At 36.1% G+C, this 23,568-nt stretch overlaps 3 protein-coding genes, 1 long non-coding RNA gene and 1 pseudogene across 4 annotated transcripts; 1 reads left to right on the top strand and 4 right to left on the bottom strand.

Moving 5' to 3' along the window:
• Positions 1-1,299: 1,299 nt before the first annotated feature.
• On the bottom strand, positions 1,300-2,610 carry LOC122597645 (probable aspartic proteinase GIP2). Its single transcript, XM_043770220.1, has one exon. It carries the CDS (start codon positions 2,608-2,610, stop codon positions 1,300-1,302), a length of 1,311 nt encoding a protein of 436 aa, XP_043626155.1.
• A 1,053-nt stretch (positions 2,611-3,663) lies between these two features.
• LOC122594908 (chitinase CLP-like) lies at positions 3,664-4,974 on the bottom strand. Its single transcript, XM_043767196.1, has one exon. It carries the CDS (start codon positions 4,972-4,974, stop codon positions 3,664-3,666), a length of 1,311 nt encoding a protein of 436 aa, XP_043623131.1.
• A 2,051-nt stretch (positions 4,975-7,025) lies between these two features.
• LOC122594886 (chitinase CLP-like) lies at positions 7,026-8,336 on the bottom strand. The gene has a single exon (XM_043767185.1). The coding sequence runs from the start codon at positions 8,334-8,336 to the stop codon at positions 7,026-7,028; it is 1,311 nt and encodes a 436-aa protein (XP_043623120.1).
• A 3,526-nt stretch (positions 8,337-11,862) lies between these two features.
• Positions 11,863-13,136, bottom strand: LOC122594933. Its single transcript, XR_006323153.1, has 2 exons — positions 13,059-13,136; positions 11,863-12,057 (listed from the first exon to the last, which is right to left on the bottom strand). It is a non-coding gene; the product is annotated as an uncharacterized LOC122594933 (long non-coding RNA).
• Positions 13,137-14,478: 1,342 nt separating this feature from the next.
• On the top strand, positions 14,479-20,870 carry LOC122598250 (annotated as a pseudogene).
• The last annotated feature ends 2,698 nt before the right edge of the window (positions 20,871-23,568 follow it).

Below are 23,568 nucleotides of genomic sequence, written 5' to 3' on the forward strand. Positions count from 1 at the left end.
TCCAATTTTTTCCTCAAAACAAAAGACAAGAAAAACCATATTTTTCCAGATATTTACAATAACAGCTAGTTTGCAGCTAAAAATAGAAAGCAACAATATCTTGAGATCTTTATAATTTTTTCAATAGGTTTATAGTGGTCTTGATTTATAAGAGAGGATCATGTCAATGAACTTGCATTTGAAAAGTCGATATATTGTATGAATCTGCAGCTGATTACACAATTGGCATAGGCAGCCTATTGTGTCTGGAGCCTTCGATGAAGGAGAACCGCAAGCACATAAATCATCAGCACTACATAACAAGCTGATTTGATAGCCATGAAAACAAAATATCGAATAAGTGTAATGATATCAAAGGTGAACTTGACAAAGTATTCAAAGGTCTTGATAATTCAAATATAAAGTGTTTATTCATGAATTAAACTTTAAGCAAAATTGCTAAGTCCATTTCAGTCTATGCTCCGCCCGTTCGATCACCTGACGCATAAGAAAGAAAAATAAATTCGGCCGATCCAAAACCCAGTGAACGGCTACTCATAAATGGGTTAACTGTTTCATGCAATATCTAATCTTTTTAGTGGTTTCTCTGAGATGAGATATCTCAAATAAAAAGTTGTGGCCCATAAAAAATCATGAAAGCCATGTCCTGAAAAACACCATGGCCAAACAGCAATATCCACATATATAATACTAGCGTTGTACCTGCGCGATGCAGCGGAGAATAAGAAAAAGATGCCAGTGGTTTGTGGGGCGGCGGCGATGAAAAAGGAAAAAAAAATAAGCCGGCGGCGGTGGATGGTGGTTTGATGGTGGTTTTTGGGGCGGTGGTGGATGGTGTTTATGGGGGGGATAGCGTACATAGAAGGTGGATTGCGGTGGTGGATGGTGGTATTTGGGGCGGTGGTGGATGGTGTTTATGGGGGGAGAAAATCAGAGAAGGAGAGAGGGAGAGGAAATCAAAAATCGGATGACGTATGTGCGTGTAATGAGCGTGATGGATAAAAAATAGGTTAGTGTAAATTAGGAGGGCATAAAAAACATTTTAAAGGTAGAGGTGTTAAAAGAGGGGTGGGGTAGTTTGTTTATTAAGGGGGTATAAATATAGAGAAAAAAAAAGGAAAACCAGGTTACAGGGTTTTTAACTTCTTTCATTTATTTGTATATATATAGAAATAGAAATACAGTATCATTTACCAGTTTGACTACTTGGCAAACATTGAACAAGAAATTGTTTATTTGAAAACCAAACTACATAGGAACACATCCGTTTCTAGTTGAATATGTCTTTCTTTGAATAGGTTAATTTAGGGGCTGTTGGGTAAGCGTAAAGTTGAAGTTTGAGCAAGAAGTCTGCTTGAGTAACAACGAAGAACTGAACCCAAAAGTGGAATTCTCCAAATCAAACAAAAGAAAGTTATCCTCAAACTGAAAGGTCCCAATCACAATTGCAGGTTCACTTGTTACACCACCATCAACGAACGCCAGACAAGACACGTCGTTTGTAATCTTCTTGATGGAGTTAGCTGTAGATATAGTCCACTTCTTTCCATTCTGAAGGCTGAAATCAATATCAGGAACTTTTAATCCAACTTTGGTACCATTGTAGGAGGTGTTGAAACAAAGGCCAAATGGTGCTATTGGCTTTGCAGGAGGTATTCGTTTTGTAACTGCTGAAAACCTCCTAATGACGCTATTATAAATGTCACTTCTTAGAGTTGTGTACGGGTCAATTGTACTAAGCTTAGTAAAGGTATTTGTTGGAACAATGATAGATCTCTTTTTAATAACAATGCTCACGACACCAATAAAGTACCCAAAAGAATTTGGATGCTTTAGTAAGGGAGTATAAGAAAGATAACTCCTTAGGTCGACGCTTGATTGGGGAAGAAGATTATAAGGACCGGTACCATAGAAAAGAACCCCACGAGATGATGTGGAACTAGGCAAACATAGAGATAATGCCTTTTTTAGGGGTTCATTTAAGTATTCGGGCAAGGCGTATCGGGAGGTAGAAAACGCCACAACGCCCGTAACATTTGCAGGAAATGATCCAAATGATGAAGAAGGGACACATGCAGCATTTGGGTAAGCACTATATATACCATCGTACATATTTCTTCCATTGCTTGTATGCATCGAGAAAAAGTACTCGTAGTTTAGCAGGGCTTGGCCACATGTCCTGGTAACAGGGTCAACCACATTGACCGGACATGTACAACCCCAACCAGGTAACGTCGAACTGTTGGTATCTGGAGGGCAAGAAGGATTCTGGTAAGGGTAAGTAGTTCGCACCTCCGTGCATTGATATTCTTCACAAGAAACAGGAGATACACAACGCACGTCCTTGGGACAACTTCCTGGATATATGTTCCATTGCACGATGCAGTCGTGCCATGAGAAAGGAGCGTCAATGTCTATAAGGAAGTTTTCATGAATGAATTGCACATTTTCCCAATAAGTTGCGATCTGTACACTATAGAGGGGATTAACAGCATCGGTGTGTTTGGTAATTGGAACAACTACAGAAGAGTAAGGTGGCACATATGCAGCTTCATATTCAGGCGAGATAAAGGCCAAAACAATAATGAGTAGCTTTAGAAGGAAAAGCATTTTGAATGTTTGTATATTCTCAACTGTCATTCTTTAGAGAACATCAGGCAGGTTTATATACAGTTGTGAATCCGGGATTACAAGTTAGGCCGGTAGTTTCTTAACTTTGATGAAACGATATTATGAAAAGGTCAATTCAACTTGTATACCCATATTTTTGAAGCCCATCAAGATGTAATAAAAGGACATCCCTTACATATGCGACCTTATGTTCATTTTTATATATATAAATCAAAACCATCAAAAGTCATCAACATAGTACTTGACAGAATCTTGCAATGCAAGTTTTGCAACATGGCCATAAGCACAAGTTGACTACATGAATCTACGCTTAAATCGGGTTAGTGTCCCTCAAAGTCATAGTTAACTTGTACCAGAAAGTTTAACTTTAAGTTAACAATAATCTTAAAATTAATATAGACTAAATGCCCACAATCCAAGTCTATGATGTCATGACCTACCTCAATGAGATATAAGAATTTAGAAGGCACAATGATGCATGCATAGTGGAATAAAGAGTAATCAAAACTAGTCATGAGATCATGGCAAATGGGTCAGAACAAGACCAGGTTCAGAATCATGTAACTTCTAAACCATGGGGAGTTAGAGTCTTACAGAAATTTATATGATCAAAAAGCAGAAAGTTATCCTCGAATCTATGTCTATGAGAAATAATGCACAGTACATATAGCTCATGACAATATCAAAGTTCTGACAAATAGCTTATGATTGTTCAGCCAATTGCTGAGTTCAACTTTCTTCACTCGGGCTCCACTTTTGAACCTTTTACCAAACTTAATCGAAGAATTTTAGTTTTTTCTTCATTAGTATTATATATTGCATGAAACATAAAAAACCTAATCCGTTTCAGAAGTAGTTGGAAAAATGAGTTTCAAGAGTAGGCAGGAGAAACTCTTGAAGAATACTGTAACAGAGTTATTAACTTATTATTTTATTCTTGAACTCCGAAATACATTCAAATAATATCAGCCAATTTGTCTTTTTGGCAAATATTGAACCCATTTACACTTTTTACGATATTTAGGAACTCCTTCAATTGCTATCAGTAACCATAAAGTTGAAATTTGAGCAGGAAGTTTGCTTGCCTAACAACGAAGAACTGAACCCTAATGTCGAATTTATATGATCAAAAAGCAGAAAGTTATCCTCGAACTGAAAAGTCCCAATCACGATTGCAATATCACTTGCTGCACCACCATCAACAAATGCTAGACATGCCACAACTTTTGTTATTTGTTTAATGGAGTTAGATGTGGATATAGTCCAACTCTTCCCACCCTGGAGAACGAAATGTATATCAGGAACTTTTAGACTAACCTGGTCACCATTGGTGGAGGTGTTGAAACAAAGCCCAAATGGAGCCACAGGCTCTGCAGGAGGGATTCGTTTTGTAACCTTTGAAAACCTCCTAATGACGCTCTTATAAATGTCAGTTCTAAGAGTAGTGTACGGGTCAATTGTACTAAGCTTGGTAGTGCTATTCATAGGAATGTCGATAGATCTCTTCTTAATTATAATGGCATGAATACCGACAAAGTATCCGTATGAATCCGGATGTTGTATTAACGGAGTATAAGAAAGGAAACTCATTACATCAATATCCGAGTTTGGAAGAAAATAGTAAGGCCCATTTCCATATAAAAGGACACCAGGGGCAGACAATGTGCTTGGCAAACATAGAGCCATTACTCCTTTAAGCGGGTCACGTAAACGAGCTGGCAACGCGTAAGGAGAGGTTGAAAGTGCCATGACACCAGAAACATTTGCTGGAAAGGATTGAAATGACGAAGAAGGAGCACATGCAGCATAGGGTACGATACCATAATAAGGAGTTAAAATATTTCTACCATTGCTTGTCTGCACTGTGAAATCATCAATATTGAGCAGGGCTTTGCTGCATGATCCAGTAAGAGGGTTGACCACGTTAATCGGGCATGTACATGGGTACCAACCTGGTACCATTGATCTGTTGGTTACTGGAGCACAGGAAGGATTCTCATATGCATAAGTAGTTCTAAAATCCGTGCATTGACCATCTTCACACGATACAGGGTAGGCGCAAAGCTTGTTGGCTGGGCAACTGAATAAACTTGTGTTGGATTGCACGATGCAGTCATGCCATATGAATGGAGCATCAAGGTCTATAAGGTAGTTTGTGGTCACAAAACCCATCATTAGATATGATGTCATGATCTGCAAGCTATAGAGAGGCTTAGCAGCATCTGTATGTTTATTTATTGGAATAGCAAGAGAAGAGTAAGGTAGCACATATGCTTCTACAGGTTTATACTCGTGAGAGTTGAAGGCCAGAAATAAAACAATTAGTTGTAGAAGTAGATGCATTTTTGAATGTTTGTATATTCTCAATGTAGTTTTGTGAAGGGCATCCAGCATATTTATATTGTGTTGCGAAGGGCAATTGGTTTTTTTTTTTCTTCTCTAAATTGTAGTGGTTTGTCAATATTTTCTTTACTACTTCTTATGCCTTGCAATTTCTGACACCACCGATGACATGATAATAAGCGGGTTTTGAGTTGGGGATGAACGAGTTTGGGTTAACACCACTAGCACGCTCAATTGCCATCATTACTGATAGATCAAGCAACTGATCCTGTGACATTGTGGATCATAAATATAACTTTAACAAGTTCAACTTAAAAACGCTAAGATCTACATCCACCACAATTTGGAGAATAGTCAACAATACTGAATCTAGTTTCTTTCCATGAACTGTTCAGTGTTGATTTTTTCATTTGAAATCGTTTTTTAGTAGAAGTTTGATATAAAGGTCTCCAAAGATATAAAGGTCTCCAAAAGTATGTGACACTTGTTAAGGCCTTTCTCACAATAACATCTTCTTTGGCTAGCGCATAGATAGTATATCGGGCATTCTGGTAAATGCTACAGAGTTTGACCATGATCTACAAAAGTTAAGGTCTATTTATGCTTTTCTAAGCAAGGAGTCCTAAAGTTAATTGCCTTTAAGTTGAGATGTTTGGTTAAATAAGCCGCTATGTTTGCTGTCTTGTAACTAACTAGGCTGCTTGTAATTCTAGTAAACTGCTGCAACTTGGTGTTTATGTAATCCTTTTGGTCATTATTCAGAAATAGTCAAATTTATGGCCTGATAAAGAAAAAAAAACAAAACAGAATTAGATAGTTATTTGAGCGGCATATTGGTTGAATAAATTTACGTCTTATAATAGAAAAGTCAATTGTCAACAAACCATATATAGTACAGTGTACAGTATACCCAAGCAATACCCATTCCTTATTCCTTAAGCCATGCATGGTCAAGTTCGTTAGAAGAGATTCACTATATACGTTAAAAGAATAGGTTGTATGTTCTGGTTAATTATATATCATGTTTACTTAATCTACAGTAGTTATCTTGATTAAGTCACCCTCGGGCCCATTTCGCATGACATAATCTTGTGGGTTAAGCTTCGGAGCATGACTACCTTACATAATATTGGATGCCCTGTTTTCTATTGAATTCAGGGCTGCCAGTTTGAACCGATATATAGTTGGTAATTCTAATTTTTAGACTTCTCCCAACAATATCAATATCATGCTCACTTAATTCATCACCAGCACTCCTACATTGATACACCCCTCCCATCAGCACCTCTTCACCTCCGTTGTCATTTTATTTCACACACACATTTATATACACATTAATAAACACATATCCATGAAATGACCCACAACCTTCGTCTCTCCCGTCACCTAACTGAACACAACCAACCGTCGAGGCTGAGGGGAGAGGGTGCGCCAAAGGCTCACAAAACCGTAGACCAACCACCTTTGGCACCTATCTTAATAATCATTTATCACATAACACGGTCTTTGTTAAGTTTTAGAATCTTGTTTATGTTATCTTTACTTTTATTAGTAATTGTTAGACAAAGTTGTTGTTTTTTCATGACTGCAAAATAAAAAAGTTGAATTCAGTCAAACTAAACTTTTAAGCCGTTTTTCAAATGAGAAGTGATATCAGTACCACTTACCTGGCTTCAATTAGTTGTGAAACTGTCTCAAGCATATTTGAGATTGTTTTAGAATGACATGTATCTGAAACAAACCCACAAATATTTACAATTTGAAAAACATGGAACTAGAACCACAGACTATCAGTCCACGAATTACTATCTATTAGTTGAAGTTGATGAATCACCAGGGACATATTGTTAGACCACCCTTTGGTTGTTGGCCTAATTAACATTCAGTTTTCTCCACCATGAATTGAAGGTTCTTTATTTAACAATTCACATACATATATGAAAATGAAGTTAACCAATTCGATTACTTGGTAAACATGGAATAAGAAGTTATGTATCAGGAAACAATACTAATCACACATTTGCATTTGTGTATGACTTTCGGAAAGAGCTTCAAGGGCTGTCTGTTAGTGTAAAGTTAAAGTTTGAGCAAGAAGTCTGCTTACGCAACAATGAAGAACTAAACCCAAAAGTCGAGTTCTCTAAATCGAACACCACAAAGTTATCCTCAAACTGAAAAGTCCCAATCACGATTGCAGGTTCACTTGATGCACCACCGTCGACAAATGCTAGGCACGCCACATCTTTAGTTATTTTCTTAATGGAGTTAGTTGTTGATATGCTCCATTTCGTCCCATCCTGGAGACTGAAATCGATATCAGGAACTTTTATACTAGTCTCGGTACCATTGGTGGAGGTGCTGTAACAAAGGCTAAATGGTGCCACCGGCTTTGCAGGAGGGATTCGTAGCGTAACCTTTAGAAACCTTCGAACCACAGCATTATAGATGTCAGCTCTAAGAGTGGTGTATGGCTCTGTTGTACTAAGCTTGGTTATGGTATCTTTGGGAATGTCGACAGATCTCGTTTTTATTACAATGGAAGTGACATTAATATAGTATCCGAAAGAACCAGGATGCTTTATTAATGGGGTATAAGAAAGGAAACTTCTTACATCGACATCTGATCGGGGAAGAAGGTTATAAGGGCCATTTCCGTATAAAAGGACCCCAGGAGCCGACAAGGTACTAGGCAAGCATAGAGCTATAATTCTTTTTAGCGGGTCATATAAATAAGCTGGCAACGCATACGGTGAGGATGAAAGGGCCATTACACCAGAAACATTTGCAGGGAATGATTCAAAAGACGAAGAAGGAGCACATGCTGCATTAGGATAAGCACCATATAAACCAGTAAAAACATTTTTACCATTACTTGTGTTCACCGTGAATTCATCGTAGTTAAGCAGGGCTTGGCCGCACAATCCAGTGATGGGGTTGACCACATTGACCGGGCATGTACAGTATCCCCAATCCGGTATAGTTGAATCATTGTTCACCGGAGGACAAGAAGGGTTCTGATATGAGTAAGTAGTACGCACGTCTGTGCATTGATATTCCTCACATGAAACTGGATAGGTGCACAGCGTGTTGTTAGGACAACTTCCTGGAAAAGAGTTCCATTCGAGGATGCAGTCGTGCCATATAAATGGAGCATCGAGGTCTATAAGGAAGTTCGCGTGCAAATATTGCAAGTTTACGTATGTTGTCATGACCTGAACACTAAAGAGAGGCTTAGCGGCATCTGTATGTTTGTGTACTGGAGCAACTACAGAAGAGTAAGGGGGTACAAATTGAGCTATGGCTTTATGTTCATTGGAAATGAAGGCTAGAAAGACAATGATTAGTTGTATAGGAAAAGACATTTTGGAAAGTTTGTGTATTCTCATCTGCATATGTATATTTGGAAAAAGGCTTTAAATAGATTTATATAGAGGTTTGTCGTAGGTCCTTTATTTTTCCTTCTCTTTTGTTATAACCAATTGGTAAATGGAAGACTAAAAATGGTAAATGCTATATAAATCTAATTGATTGATTAGTTAAGGGGACAAAATATTGATCATATGTTGAATTTGGGTCAAAAGTAAAAGATGTTAGTAATAGTTTATATAAAAACTGAATATAGTAAAAAAAATTCATACTTTTTTGGACATCTTTTTCGTTTATAAAAGTCAATGTTCTAGGAGACAGAAACTCAGCAAAGGTACGTATACTAAAAGAAAGCATAATCTAATCATCTCTTAATAGATGGCGTTAAGAAGGATAAACACAGTAGTGTGTTAACGGCGAAAGATTCCATATTGAAAAGAGAAGTAAGATAATTAATCCTAATTTTACCATTGATCAACCCCTGCAGAACGTACAAAATGTACAATTTCATTTAGAGAAGTTGTCATGATACTTGGGTCAAGTGGAATAAGAGACTATCTTTCGGAGTAAGCAATGCAACATGACAACCTGATACCAAATGATGCCGGGTTGTTGTGAATGAAAAGAAACCACACCAAAGAACCACAAGAATATTGATAAACCCTAAAAAGGTGCCCGAAAACAGGGTTTCAAGAGGATCTTTTCTTTCTGCTCAATTTATTTTCAATAGTATACATATACATCTACACAACTATATTTAGAAAAATAAAACTTAAAGATTAATTCAAGGAAAAGATAAATATTCTCCAATGTATATGTATATGACCTTACTTAGTGCTAACTGCTAAGCTATCCCTTTGTTTTTTAATTAGAGACGATGATTGTTTGATCGTGCGTATCATATACTTTTAATAACCGCATAATATTAATTTAGAGATGATGATTCAAATTTATATTGCCGTCAGCCAATCAGTGTAACAAAAATGAAAAACCAGGGTAAAATATCAACCGATTGTATATAACGTACATGTCAAATATAGATACGATAGCACCTTGTATTGGCAGATGTTATATTCATTCGACTCTTCTTGTCCCAGCCACTCTTATGAAAGTCCTTGTCCACCAGTCACCAACAGTTCCACGCCACGTTACCTGGTTGGGGATATTGCACAAGCCCTTTTCTTTTTCCTAACATTCAGTATGCGACATCAAGGAAACCTTATCGTATAATGATGAAACATACCTTACTAGACAACGAGATGTTGACCATGGGCCGTTTCAAATATTTGAAGAAAAAAACCCCAAGACTTCATCGAACTCAAGAGCTTGGGTACTAATTATCATTGGTAGCACAGTTGCAAATGCCCGTTTATGTCTTGAACCTTGTTAATGGGTACGTTGTGACTAAAAAAACACTTAATTAGTCCCTCCATAGCCAACAATACTAGCCCAACATCATATACATTGCAAGCCCGTACTTTGAGTAATTTATTAGCCCATAGGTCCATCCTGCACGGGTTCCACCAAACAACATAAGTACGAGTAAATAAGTAATGCACGACGCAATTATTAATTTGTATAAAATATACATAATTTTACATCTACCAATATACTAAAACAGGATTGATGCATTATTTGATTGACACCTAGGATAATCTTGAAGCGCCACGTGTAATCTTGGTCCCACCATATTTACCAAAACAAATTTTAATGGAAAAAAATATATTACTATATTTGTAACGGAAAAAAAAAATTTATACATATATCTAATTATTTAATTGTCATAGTGTTGTAACAAAACTCGGTTACTTAAATTACCTCCAATTCAACTTAATGTTTAATTCGTAAGTTTCTATCTTCAATACATATATAGTTTTATTGTTTTTTGCTTTCTCTTTTTTCGGTACATAGAATATTGTTTCATACCATTAATATACTTTTTTTCTATGTATCTATAATCTTCTTATTTTAAATTTATTTTGACATGTATTTAATATTGTTTGACATTCAATAGTTCTGGTAAGTTCAAAGTACTTCAAAACATATCTTTCAAAATTTTTTAATAAGAGTTAATTTAGATTCTTTTAACAATGATTGATTTACGGTTTAAGATGAAAATTTTGTTGTTATTTTTGGGTTGAATCTCGGTGTTTAATTTATAAGTTGATATCTATATATCATCGTGTAATCTTTGATCGACACATGTCTTTTTAATTTATTTATTTTGTTAAATTAAATTTTTAGTTGTATATAAATTTAATTTTCTTATTAGACTTAGAATTAAACTCTAACTCTTGCCATATTAATACAAAAGACAATATTATTACATATATTGATTATAATAAATTATTAGCATACAGACTTCAAAATTTTGAGTCTACGATCCGAAATCACAAGATTATTTGTCATCATCCATTATGCTTACAAGTTTCGAGTTTGATGTGATTCCAAAAATCTAAAATAAATCCAAAACTCTAACTAAACATATATTGTATCTATCATTACTGTTTATTATAATTTAGATTCAATCATCGATTTACTTTAACCATAATTTATTTTATACGCACGAATCATGTATAAGACATATTCGAATTTCTTTATGATACAATCTATATAACTACCGTACATCGTACGGGTATTAGGACTAGTATATATATATATCTCAAGAAAAAGGTATAGTTTTTTTAATAGTAGTAAAAATATAATGATTTAATGAAGCATTTCTTTATAAATAAAAACACATATATGCAATATTTTATTTTTGTTGTAACCACATCTTGTACCTTGGCCAACCAATGAATACAAAGAAAACGTGCATATGTAGTTCCTATAGCAACATGATAATCGATGTACGTACAATTTATATTACTTATACAAGGTGTTTTTTTAGCATATTTGTTTTTTCAATGTAAATCATATTAAGTTTTACACAATATATTATAACTATGCAAATTTACTACTTTTACAACATGTAAATTCAAACATAGTATAAAATTACAGTTTTGTGAACTATGTTATGATTTGTTAAACGTAGTCAGAGGATTAGGAATTTAAGAGAAACTAAATAAAGAAACCATCTTTATCAAAACTACTAGTATCATATAAACTTTCTATATATAGTCGCCGCCGCATTTTGGTTATCTTTTATGGATTGGATAGCTTTTAAAGTTTTATTGAAACAATTGATGTCCAAATTAAGCTTGCAACAACCGCATGATCATATATGTCATGCAGTATGTGTGGCCGGCTGATGAAGTCTTTCGAACTTCCAACAAACGATGACCAAATAAAACATATTATTATCTTTAGATATAGAGAGTAGAAGTAGATGTAGATGTATATAAATTCGCTTGAGCCCTCCGCATGCAGTTGATCGAGATATAATATATACTAGCTAGTACTCGTAACATATATTAAAAATGGTTTGGGTTGTAAAACTACTTGTTACGGTTTTTATAACACCCCAACAAGGCGGAATCATGGGGTATCACAGGAAAAGCACAACACGACATGGAAATTATGTAGAGTAAACTAAATGCATAAAAGGATCAAGTAAATCCATACGAACCATTTAGTAGTGCAAGCAACCGGATCACATCTAAGCATAAACCCTAATCGGGAATAATGAATCACGGATTCAAGAAGTCCAAGTCCAAATCTAATTCTAGCAAAACCAGGCAATCAATCATCCAATACATCTTTGAGCTAACCTGTCACCTGAAAAGTGTACTAACACGTGTCAACAAAAAGTTGGTGAGTTCGTAGGGACAAGTAACAGGAAATAAGTGTGTCGGGATAACAACCGTCAACGATATACGAGGATTAGAGTACTTAATCACGTTCCAAGGAAACCCTAAAAGGTTTCACGTTATCACAAATCAATACAAGTCAACGTTTACGTTCAATTATAGTTATAATGGCACGACTTACATAATAAATAATGCGCGATAAACCGACACGACTTACATGATAAACAATGCGTATAATACGTTCCAGGCACGACTTACATATATTTCAAATGCGTAAAATACGTTCCAGGCACGACTTACATATATTTCAAATGCGTAAAATACGTTCCAGGCACGACTTACATATATTTCAAATGCGTAATATCACGGCATGTCTTACGTATATTTCAACGGCATGATCAACGACATGTCTTATGTATATTTCAACGGCATGACTTACATATATTTCAAATGCATGATCAACGTTACGTTACAACTAAGCATTCATATTCAATATACATGTTAAACAACATCATTAACAACAAAGTTATGCCACAAATCGTGGGCTTATCGCTATGCCATCAACATGAACTTCATTGGTATCACAATCACAAATCTATAATACGTTAAGGGGGGAAATGTTATCATGCGAGATCCTATGTCCCGTTCCATTTCAAAACGTTTTCCATCATTCAACAACACAATGCACATACACTTCATACGATTCTACTTTCAAGGAATCATTGATGCTTATATATAGGGTCACCCGTAGCCTTCCTACCACATCTCCTATTCATTGAAAGTATAACCGTCTTCCATGTATGTACAACTACCCAAACCACAACAAGTATTCATAAACGAAAGCATAATAACCGAGCAACAAGTCAATACGTTAATCAAGAAATCAATCAATCGATTAAACGACAATAACAAGCACGCACACTTTTCAGCCCGAATCTCAATTGAGTAGGGAGGGTTTACGAAACTCACCTTAAGCGGCTACAACAAGTTAACATCACGCTAAGAATGTCCAACGGTCATCAAGGGTCCACAACCAAACTTCAACAACAATCACAACCTACTTTACAATATCAAAATATCACAAAGGCATCCCAACGGTAAGGTCTAACTAGTTAAACTATGTACGCCACACTTTCCAAGGGTGATCTAAAAGTGATCCAAGAATGTTTAAACCATATTGAAGAGTTTTAGTTAAATACGATTTAATGACTTAATTAGTACCAAAATTTGACGTAAAAATCAAAGTGTTTAGGAATGTGTTTAATCAATTTTGTTGACCTTAAAATGATGATATAAGACTAATAAACAAGTTTTGGATCATTAAAAGTCGACCGATAACCGAACGAAAAACTTGAGGAAAGGACAAAAAAACTGCGGCCGTTCGCACGGTCAACCGTGTGAGCGTCTGCAGTACGGGAATAACTGGGCACGTAGCACGGCCACAAGCACGATGCGTCTGTCTGAGCGGCCGTGCTCCGACTGGGCAGATTCTTGACTTCAAGATCGACTAAGGAAGGTTCAAGACATGTTTTGAAGCACAAACCAACATCATTTGACATAAACAAACAAAACCCCTATCATAGATTCCATTCATAACATCATACAAATCCGGATTCACCTCAAATTCAACCAAAACCCTAATGAAACCCTAAATCGACCCAAATCCGTTTTTGACCCGAAATCAAGCAAGAACCCATAAGATTTGACTAGGAAACATGTTTAATGACATGAAATGGAGAAATTAAGTTAGGTTTCACTTACCAAATCTTCCAAAAGCCCATAAATCCGAATTTGGAGCTAGGAGGAGGATGAACACTTGAAACTTGTAAGAAGCTTGGACTTTGATGATGTAGGTTATTATTGCTAAGAAGTTTAGTTAATTTAACACTAACAACACAAGATTTGCAAGGATTCATGAACAATTTATGGTGGAGCATTTTGGTAAATGAAGAAGAAGGAGAATGAATGATATGGGGGAGAGAGGGAGGATAAAAAAAAAGGATAAGGAAAAGAGAAGAGAAGAGTGTGTGGTAAGGGAAGAGAGAGGTCGGTCATGGGGTCTCATTTTTGAGGCCCCGCTCCGCTAATTTCGACAAATAGCTATTCGTTAAACATTTAAATGCCAAAACGAACCCATTAACACATTTAAACTCAACGTTACGTTAAAACATATCAAAACGTTCAATAAATCATATACATTCACGAAATCGTCTTCACTTAATTACGTTTAATTACAAGTCAATTGAGGTCAAAAGTCACGAATGTTACAGTTTTAGCCTTAATATCATACGAAAATGATCAGGTTAAAGCTCTTCCACCATACACTTCCATAGTCGTTCCAGTTACCAAACGTACCGATGCCGCTAAGCCTCTCTACAGTGTCAAGATCATGACAGCCTCTGTGAATATGCGTTACTTGACTGCAAACTTCCTTATAGATATCGACGCCCTTCATATGACACGACTGCATCATAATATCGAGAAGTTCTCCAGTTGGAAGTTGTCCCACCAACACGGCTTGCACTTATCCGGTTTCGTGTCAATCATTTCTATGCACCGAGACGCGAACCACTTATTCATATAAAATTTAATCCGCCTTCTTGTCCACCCGTAACCAACAGTTTGACGTTACCTGGTTTGGGATATTGTACGTGCCCGGTCAACGTGGTGAACCCGGTTACAGGATCATGTGCTCAACCCCTACTCAACTATGACGGTTTCACGACCAACATAAGCAACGGTTGAAATGTTTTCCCTAATGCATCTGACGGCTTCGAGCCTAACGCTGCGTGTGCTCCTTCTTCCACTTTTCAATCATTCCCTGCAACTGTTACTGGTGTCTTGGCTATTTCGACCTCTCCATACGCTATTCCGAATTATTTATATGACCCACTTAAAAGATCATTCGCTCTGTGTTTGCCTAGCACCGCCTCGTCCAGTACTCCCGGGGTTCTGTTTTTCGGAGGTGGTCCTTATTATCTTCTTCCTCAGTCGGACGTTGATGTAAGGAGTTACCTTTCTTATACACCTTTGTTAAACCATCCAGGTTCTTTCGGATACTTCATTCGTGTCGATTCAATTGTTATAAGGTTAACATCTATTGCTATACCCACGAATCTCGCTACCAAGCTTAGTACACTCGACCCATACACCGCTCTTAGAACCGACATCTATATGATAACTGAATCAATGATGATAAGAATTGAATTGAGATGAGTAACTGAAACTTTATTCAAAATCAGTTGTGATAGTCGTAATCGGATGTGTACAAAGTTCTTTACAGCTCTATTTTATTTTCTCTATCTCCTCTTCATATAGCAGAATATTGGGTTTATATACACTACCCAATTTACATCTGACACCTTCAACCTTTGTCTTTATGCACTTTGGCCCTTGTATCTTTACACTCTCCCTCAAGTTGAGAGTTAGAAGACGTTGAAACTCCCAACTTGGATAGTAAAGTATTGTGCTGGTCAACAGGTATGACTTTAGTAAACACATCAGCAACTTGTTGTCGAGTGGATACATAGGTTGGATGAATCACACCAGCCTTCAATTGATCTCGAACATAATGGCAATCTATGTCAATATGTTTAGTACGAGAGTGAAAAACCGGGTTAACAGCAATATGAATTGCTGCTTCATTATCACAGCAAAGATCCACTGGGCCCAAGTCATTGAGACCTAAATCTTTTAACAACTGCAATAACCATGTCACTTCACAACATGTCAAGGCCATTGAACGATATTCTGCTTCGGCCGAACTTCGTGCAACTACAGATTGCTTCTTTGACTTCCATGAAATAGGAGAGTCACCTAACATGATGCAATAACCAGTAGTAGATCGACGTGTCATAGGACAACTAGCCCAATCAGAATCACAATAAGCCTTTAGTTTGACAGCAGAATTTGCAGCCAAAAGAACACCTTGACCAGGTGAATTAAGAAGATATCTCAAAAGATGTTTGGCTGCTTGCATATGAACATAAGTTGGATTATGCATAAACTGGCTAAGTACTTGAACAGTAAAGCATATATCTGGTCGAGTGATAGTCAAGTATATAAGCTTTCCCACTAGTCTTCGATACATTTCCGGATCAGCAAGAGGAGTACCCACATCAGCTTGCAACTTAACATGCTGGTCCATCGGGAGCTTATACGGTTTGCTGTTTAACAACCCTTCCCCCTTTAATAGATCAGTAGTATACTTTTTCTGAGAGACAAAAATTCCTTGTTCAGAACGGGTAACCTCCAATCCAAGAAAATAACTCAAACTACCAAGATCCTTAATATGAAAAGTAGAACTAAGTTGAGACTTAAGCTTTTCAATCTGAGTATCATCACTGCCGGTAATCAACAAGTCATCAACATACACTAAAATGGCCGTAAATGATTGAGAATCAGACTTGGTAAATAAAGAGTAGTCTGCTTTTGATTGTTGAAACCCAAATGAAATCAAGGCACTTGACAACTTAGCAAACCACTGCCTCGGTGCCTGTTTTAATCCATATAAAGACTTCTTTAGTTTACACACTAGAGAAGTATTAGAAGTGGCTGACATATTAGGCTTAACTAACTCCCCCTTTCCAGTATATCCCAAAGGCATTTTCATATACACGTCTTCCAAAAGATCTCCATGCAAGAAAGCATTAGACACATCCATTTGGCAAGTAGACCAGCCATTCATGGCAGCTACGGCTAACAAAGCCCTTAGCGTGACCATTTTTGCCACAGGTGCGAATGTTTCTTCAAAATCAATCCCTTTCCTTTGTCTATTCCCATCAACAACTAAATGAGCCTTAAGCTTATCAAGAGAACCATCAGCTTTTAGTTTGGTCTTGTAAATCCAATGACAAGAAATGGCCTTTTTATCTTGGGGTAATTCTGTTAAATCCCAAGTTTCATTTGTCTCGAGAGCTTTTAATTCCACATTCATAGCATCACACCATGCTGAATCACACACAGCTTCACGAAAATTTTTAGGATCGGAAGTAGCTAGACAAGAGAGCACAAAGAAAAACTTGGAATTGAGTTTGAAACAAGGTACTAGACACTTGGTTGGCCCTTGGAATATGATCAAAACTGGGTAAAGTTGGAGTGACATAATCTTTATATTTGACCGAGACTTTGGACTGACGATTAGAGTGACGTAGACCTGATGTAGAAGGAGCTGTAGTAGAAGGAATGGAAGGAATGGAAGTAGAGGTAGATGGATCTATAGAATTAACAGAAGTTTCAGAGTCGAAAGAGATGGGATCCTCTTGAGAAGACGAAGTAGATGAGGAAGAATTAGGAGAAGTAGTCGAAGGAAAATCATCATACATAGTAGGCAAAACTGATGATGACATTGGTAATGGAGTAGCAAACTTCTTAACACACTCAGAATCAAAAGGAAAAATATGTTCAAAAAACTGAACATCTCTGCTGACAAAATTAGTGAGATCAAAAAGTTTGTATCCTTTTTGATTTTGAGGATAACCAATAAACACACAAGGAACACCTTTTGGGTCAAACTTGTCTGTTTGTCGAGCAGGATTAAAAGCAATAGCAAAACACCCGAAGACTCTAAGATGATCATAAACCGGGTATTGTTTTAGCAGAATCTCAAATGGAGTTTTGTTTGCTAACACCGAAGATGGGGTTCTATTAATAAGATAAGTTGCTGTACTTACACAATCACCCCAAAAACGAAGAGGTAATTTGGATTGGAATCTTAAAGCATGAGCAACTTGCAAAATATGCCTATGTTTGCGTTCTACACGACCATTTTGTTGAGGTCGGTCAACACATGATGTTTGATGAACAATACCTTTGTCAACCAGATAAGATCCGAAGGTACCTTTAGTGAACTCTGAGGCATTATTAGATCTAACAATTTTGACTATTCCTGAAAATTGAGTTTCCACAAATTTGATAAAAGACTTTAGTATAAATGGAGCATCAGATTTTTGAACTAAGAGGTATGTCCATGTGGCTCTACTACAATCATCCACGATAGTCAAGAAATACCTATATTTGTCATATGTAGGAACACGGTACGGTCCCCAAATATCAATGTGAATAAGTTCAAACACAGTTTTAGCATTAGAATCACTCAAAGAATATGGAAATTTTGTAAACTTTGCCATCAGACAAGTCATACATGTAACAGAATGTTCATTAGAAAGCTTGGAAACATTAGGCAATACACTCAATATATGCTTGAGATTAGAGTTTGAAATATGACCAAGACGGTTATGCCACAAATTGAGAGAATTAGTAAAGACAACATTAGCCGTCTTCACTTTATTTTGAGTGGCCGCTTGGAGTTCCAACTCTAAAGAGTTCATCATTTTCTTGACTTCAAGCTCTACCTCTTCCTGAGTAGCATTATTGAGATAGTACAAGCCAGACTTCTTTTTACCCATGCCTAGCACCCTCTTGGATGCTAAGTCCTGAATAACACAAAAGTCTGGGTAAAAAGTAGCAAAACATCTACGATCTGAAGTCAGTTTAGGAATAGAAAGAAGGCTATGCTTAAACGAAGGAACCAACAAAACTCCTTTTAATTGAAGATTGTTTTTCAAAGAGGTATGACCAGTGTAAGTAATGATAGATGTTTGACCATTTGGAAGACTAATTTGAGGCTTATACTTAAGAGGATGAGCATTAGTTAGAATATCAGATGCAGGTGTCATATGATCTGTGGCACCCGAATCTGTTATCCAAGCAGGGGATGAAGGACGATTAGAAGAAACGGAAGCATTACCTGCTAGATACTCATGATCAAGTTCATCATCAGTTGCATGATCAGTCTCATTTTGTCTCTGAGTATGTGGAAAACACTTCATCAGTTGATCAAATTGTTCCTTTGTAAACACGACATTCCCACCATCCACATTGTTCACTGTTCGCTTAACATTCGCCCCAAAATTTCCATGATTAGTATTTGGCTTTGTTTTCACATTTTTAGAATTCTTTACACCTTTTGACCTGTCAACTTGTCTCGACTTGTAGTGCCAACTAGGATACCCTACTTTCTCCCAACACTTCTCTGGAGGATGCCATTTGTAACCACACAATGAACACTTGTCTTTGTCACTTGAGTTCTTTTGACTATAAAACGCAGCAGAATCAATTATACCAACAGAGTTAAGCACATCTCGTTGAGACTCCTCTTGCTGCAAAACTGAACAAGCTACTTCAACACCAGGCAAAGGAGTAGTCACCAACAGCTGACTACGATGAGAGTTATAATGATCATCAAGACCATTCAGAAACTGAAACAATCTCTCCTCCTCCTTCTGTTTGTTCAAAGCAGTCAAAAAAGCTAAAATTTCCGGAGTTACATGTGCAATCTCAGGTAGTTCACTCATTGAATCAAGTTCTTCCCAAACTACTTTCATTCTTGTATAGTAATCACTGATAGAAGATCCTTGTTGAGAAGTAGCATAAGTATCTCGATGCAACTTGTACTTTCGAGACCCATTACTCAAAGCAAAACGTTTCTCAAGTTGTTTCCAAATTTCACTAGCAGTTCCCACAAACATTATTGACTTTACAATCGAATCACTCACAGAATTCATCAGCCAACAAATCACCATGTTCCCAATGTTCGACTAAATTTGGATTATTCGTAGGCTTAGCAACAGTTCCCTTGACAAAACCTAACTTCCGTTTAGTTGACAATCCAATCTCCATCGAACGACGCCAAGAACGATAGTTTTGAGAACCAACAAGTTTCTCTTGAATTGGTAAAGTACCAGGTCCTTCAGATGGATGAAGATATAATGGATTTTGAAACAACGTATTATTTTCCATGACGAACTTAGGGTTTGTAAGTTTGTAAAAAAAATTCGAATAAAATCCAAGAAAAAATGTAACAACTACTGTAATAACCTGAAACTGCTTCTTTTCCAACAAACTTCACTGTAGCACCGGAAAAAAAACACCACCGTAGCACCACCGTTACTTAACTCGCCGGAAAACAAAACTACCACCAATACAAGTCAGATCACAAAATTGAAACCGGATTCGCAATCAACATAATGCCGCGAACAATCCCACGGATTCAATTTGATCAGAAAATCAAGCGGAAGCACTCGATTTGATCAAAAATGATCAAAACACGATTATAGCAACAAATACATCAAAAACACCATTGATTAGCTCTGATACCATGATAACTGAATCAATGATGATAAGAATTGAATTGAGATGAGTAACTCAAACTTTATTCAAAATCAGTTGTGATAGTCGTAATCGGATGTGTACAAAGTTCTTTACATCTCTATTTTATTTTTTCTATCTCCCCTTCATAAAGCAGAATATTGGGTTTATATACACTACCCAATTTACATCTGACACCTTCAACCTTTGTCTTTATGCACTTTGGCCCTTGTATCTTTACACTATAATAACATGGTTCGTATAATTTCTTTCTATACCATAGGAGTCCCTCGTGCAAGGCCAGTCGCACCTTTTGGACTTTGCTTCAGGACCTTCATTTTCCCGTTCTTATTGACGGCCGTTCCTGATATCGATTTGGTCCTCCCGGATGGGGTGAAGTGGACTATATACACCTCTAATTCCATCATACAGGTATCCAGAGACGTGGCGTGCCTAGCGTTTGTTGACGGCGGTGCGACATCAGAATATGCGATCGTGATCGGGACATATCAACTTGAGGATAACTTCCTGGAGTTTAGTATAGCAAATTCGACTTTAGGGTTTAGTTCTTCACTGTTACGTCGGCGAACTTCTTGTGCAAATTTCAACTTTACTCTGACAAATAGTAGCTAAAGAAGAAGATGTTTCACGACAGTTTTTTCCTTTAATTTTGTAATATACGTACACTTTCGGGTTTAGTCAACTGTTTGCCATGTTTTATGCTGTTGGGTTGTTTCTGTCTTTTCTCATAAGTCATAATTAAAGTCCTAATAAGAATCAATGCTAGCTAAGTTTATGTTTGTAGTTTAAAAATTAGCTGGGATTGGATGTTAGTTTGTATTTGTTTGTTTGTTTCATCCTCGAACGATAAAATATTCGAAATTGAAAAACAAAGGAGTACTTCTACATGATCGACAGTTTGTTAAAATATTTTGAAATTGAAAAACAGTGTGCTTTATTTAGATGTGTTAACAGCTCATGTACGTGCTATACCGATCGATTTTCTTGAATCAGCAGGGTTTTTGGTTGCTTAAATGGTTTTAGTGCGAGTAAAAATCAACGGCGAACTCATCACACCAGGTTTAAACGTAAAGAAATACAGATTACGATATAAAGCATTTGAACGAGATTAACAGCAGATTTTAAAAACTAAATTTGAAAAAAAAAAACACTTATGTATGGGAAGGCACTCCTTCAGTCCTTAAAAGTTGGGCCCTCGCTCTTTCTTCTTGACACATCTATATCTATGCTCCATATATAAACAAACTACTCCCTTCTCAAATTAAACACTCTACTTTTAAATTCTTTATTTTACCCTTATAATTTACACTTTCCCAAACACTTTATTCTTGAACTTCCTAAAACACCCTTAAAAAAACCTTATGCATCTACATATCTATTATTGATTTTTTTGAATAGAGATGTTTGTGCGTTTAGGTAATGAATATTGTGGTATGTTGATGTTTGCAAGTTGTTCACTATGTATAGTCATATAGATTGAAAGTATTTTTTTTTCAGTTTTATTTTAATCTTCATAACGCTGGAATGATAAGGGTTAGTTGATGTAGAAGACAAGATCTTAGTTTAATTTCTATATTCGATTAAAATTATTAGCCGCATCACGTGTATTTCTATCCAATACAACCCATTGTTTTTTGTTCATAATACCCCCACATTTAACCACCTTTTTTTTTTTCCAAGAAGTGCCGCTACAACGCGCGGGTATCCCTCTAGTTTAGACAATGAGTCCCTCCATAGCCAACAATGCTAGCCCAACGTCGGAATATATTACAAGCCTATACTTTAACACTTTATTAGCCCATAGGTCCATTTTGCACGAGCTCAACCAAACTAGAAAATACCTTGAGATGAGAAACTCAAGCTTCAAACTCAAGACTATGAGAAAAACCCACATCCGGGACCCACATACTCATGCACATCGCAATTATAATTTGTATCCATATATATATATGGGGGAAGTGAGTATGGGATTGTCCTCCATCTAAGCTTAGATGGGGAACCCCTCACATTTGGTTTTTATAATCATGAAAATCATGGGGGGCATGTATTTGTTTTAGATTCAAACAAATAATAAAATATTTGTATGTGAGGGTTCCCCATCTAAGCTTAGATGAGGAACAACCCCATACTCATATATATATATATATATATATCTCAACAAAAAGGTATATATATATATATATATTTGAAATAAAAATATAATGATTTAATGAAACATTTCTTTTAAAAAAACCCAAATATAAAATATTTTATTTGTTTATTGTAACCACATCTTGTACCTTGGCCAACCGATGAATACAAAAAAACCCGTGTAAAACATGATGATCATTGGTGTACATACAACTTATATATACTAATACAAGATTTTTTTGCATACTTGTTTTTTTAAAGTTAACCATATTAATTTAATTACACAATATTCCTTCCGTCCCATTAAATGTGTCTAGTTTTCAATTTTCAACGTCTTTCATTTGTAACTTTGACTTTAAATAATTTTTATTGTGTTATATAATACTTGATGAAAGTTATACTAATAAAAACACATCTAAAAACTCAATTAATTCATATAACTTTCATCAAGTATCAAATAAAAATATTTACGCTCAAATTACAAAAAAAAAGACTTTGAAAATATAAAACTTGACACTTTTAATGGGACGGAGGGAGTATATTACTGTTATGCAAAATTACTACCCGTACATTCAAAACATGCAAATTCAACAAAGTATAAAATTAGAGTTGTGTGAACTATGTTATGATTTGTTAAAGGAATCAGAGGGTTAGGAATTTAAATAAATGAATAAACCATCTCTATCAAAATTACTAGTATAATATAAACTTTCTATACATAGTCGCCGTAGTTTGGTTATCTATATGGTTAGCTTTTATACAGTTTTATTGAAACGATCAAATGTCCAAAATAAGCTTGCAACCACATGATCATATATGTCATGCATTATGGGCTGATGAAATCTTTCGAACTTTCAACAAACGATGACCAAATAAAACATAAGTTGATATATACTAATTTTACATATAGTAGATGTAGATCTATATAAATTCGCTTGAGCTCTTCGCAGTTGACCCAGATATAATACTAATTAACATTAGAAATGCTTTGGGTTCTAAAAGTACTTGTAATATATATAGGGTTTTTTACATCTTATTTTTCCTTTATAATTTTTATTTTATTTTATTGCTACATACTTAATTAGTTGTTTCTTTTAAAGTTTAGGTTCAAATATTTGACATAAATTTAGGTCTAATACTTTATCGTGTGAAATACGTATTCCGCGGCAACGCGCGGATA

Source organism: Erigeron canadensis, chromosome 4, assembly GCF_010389155.1.
Source record: "Erigeron canadensis isolate Cc75 chromosome 4, C_canadensis_v1, whole genome shotgun sequence".
Classification (NCBI taxonomy): Eukaryota; Viridiplantae; Streptophyta; class Magnoliopsida; order Asterales; family Asteraceae; genus Erigeron; species Erigeron canadensis.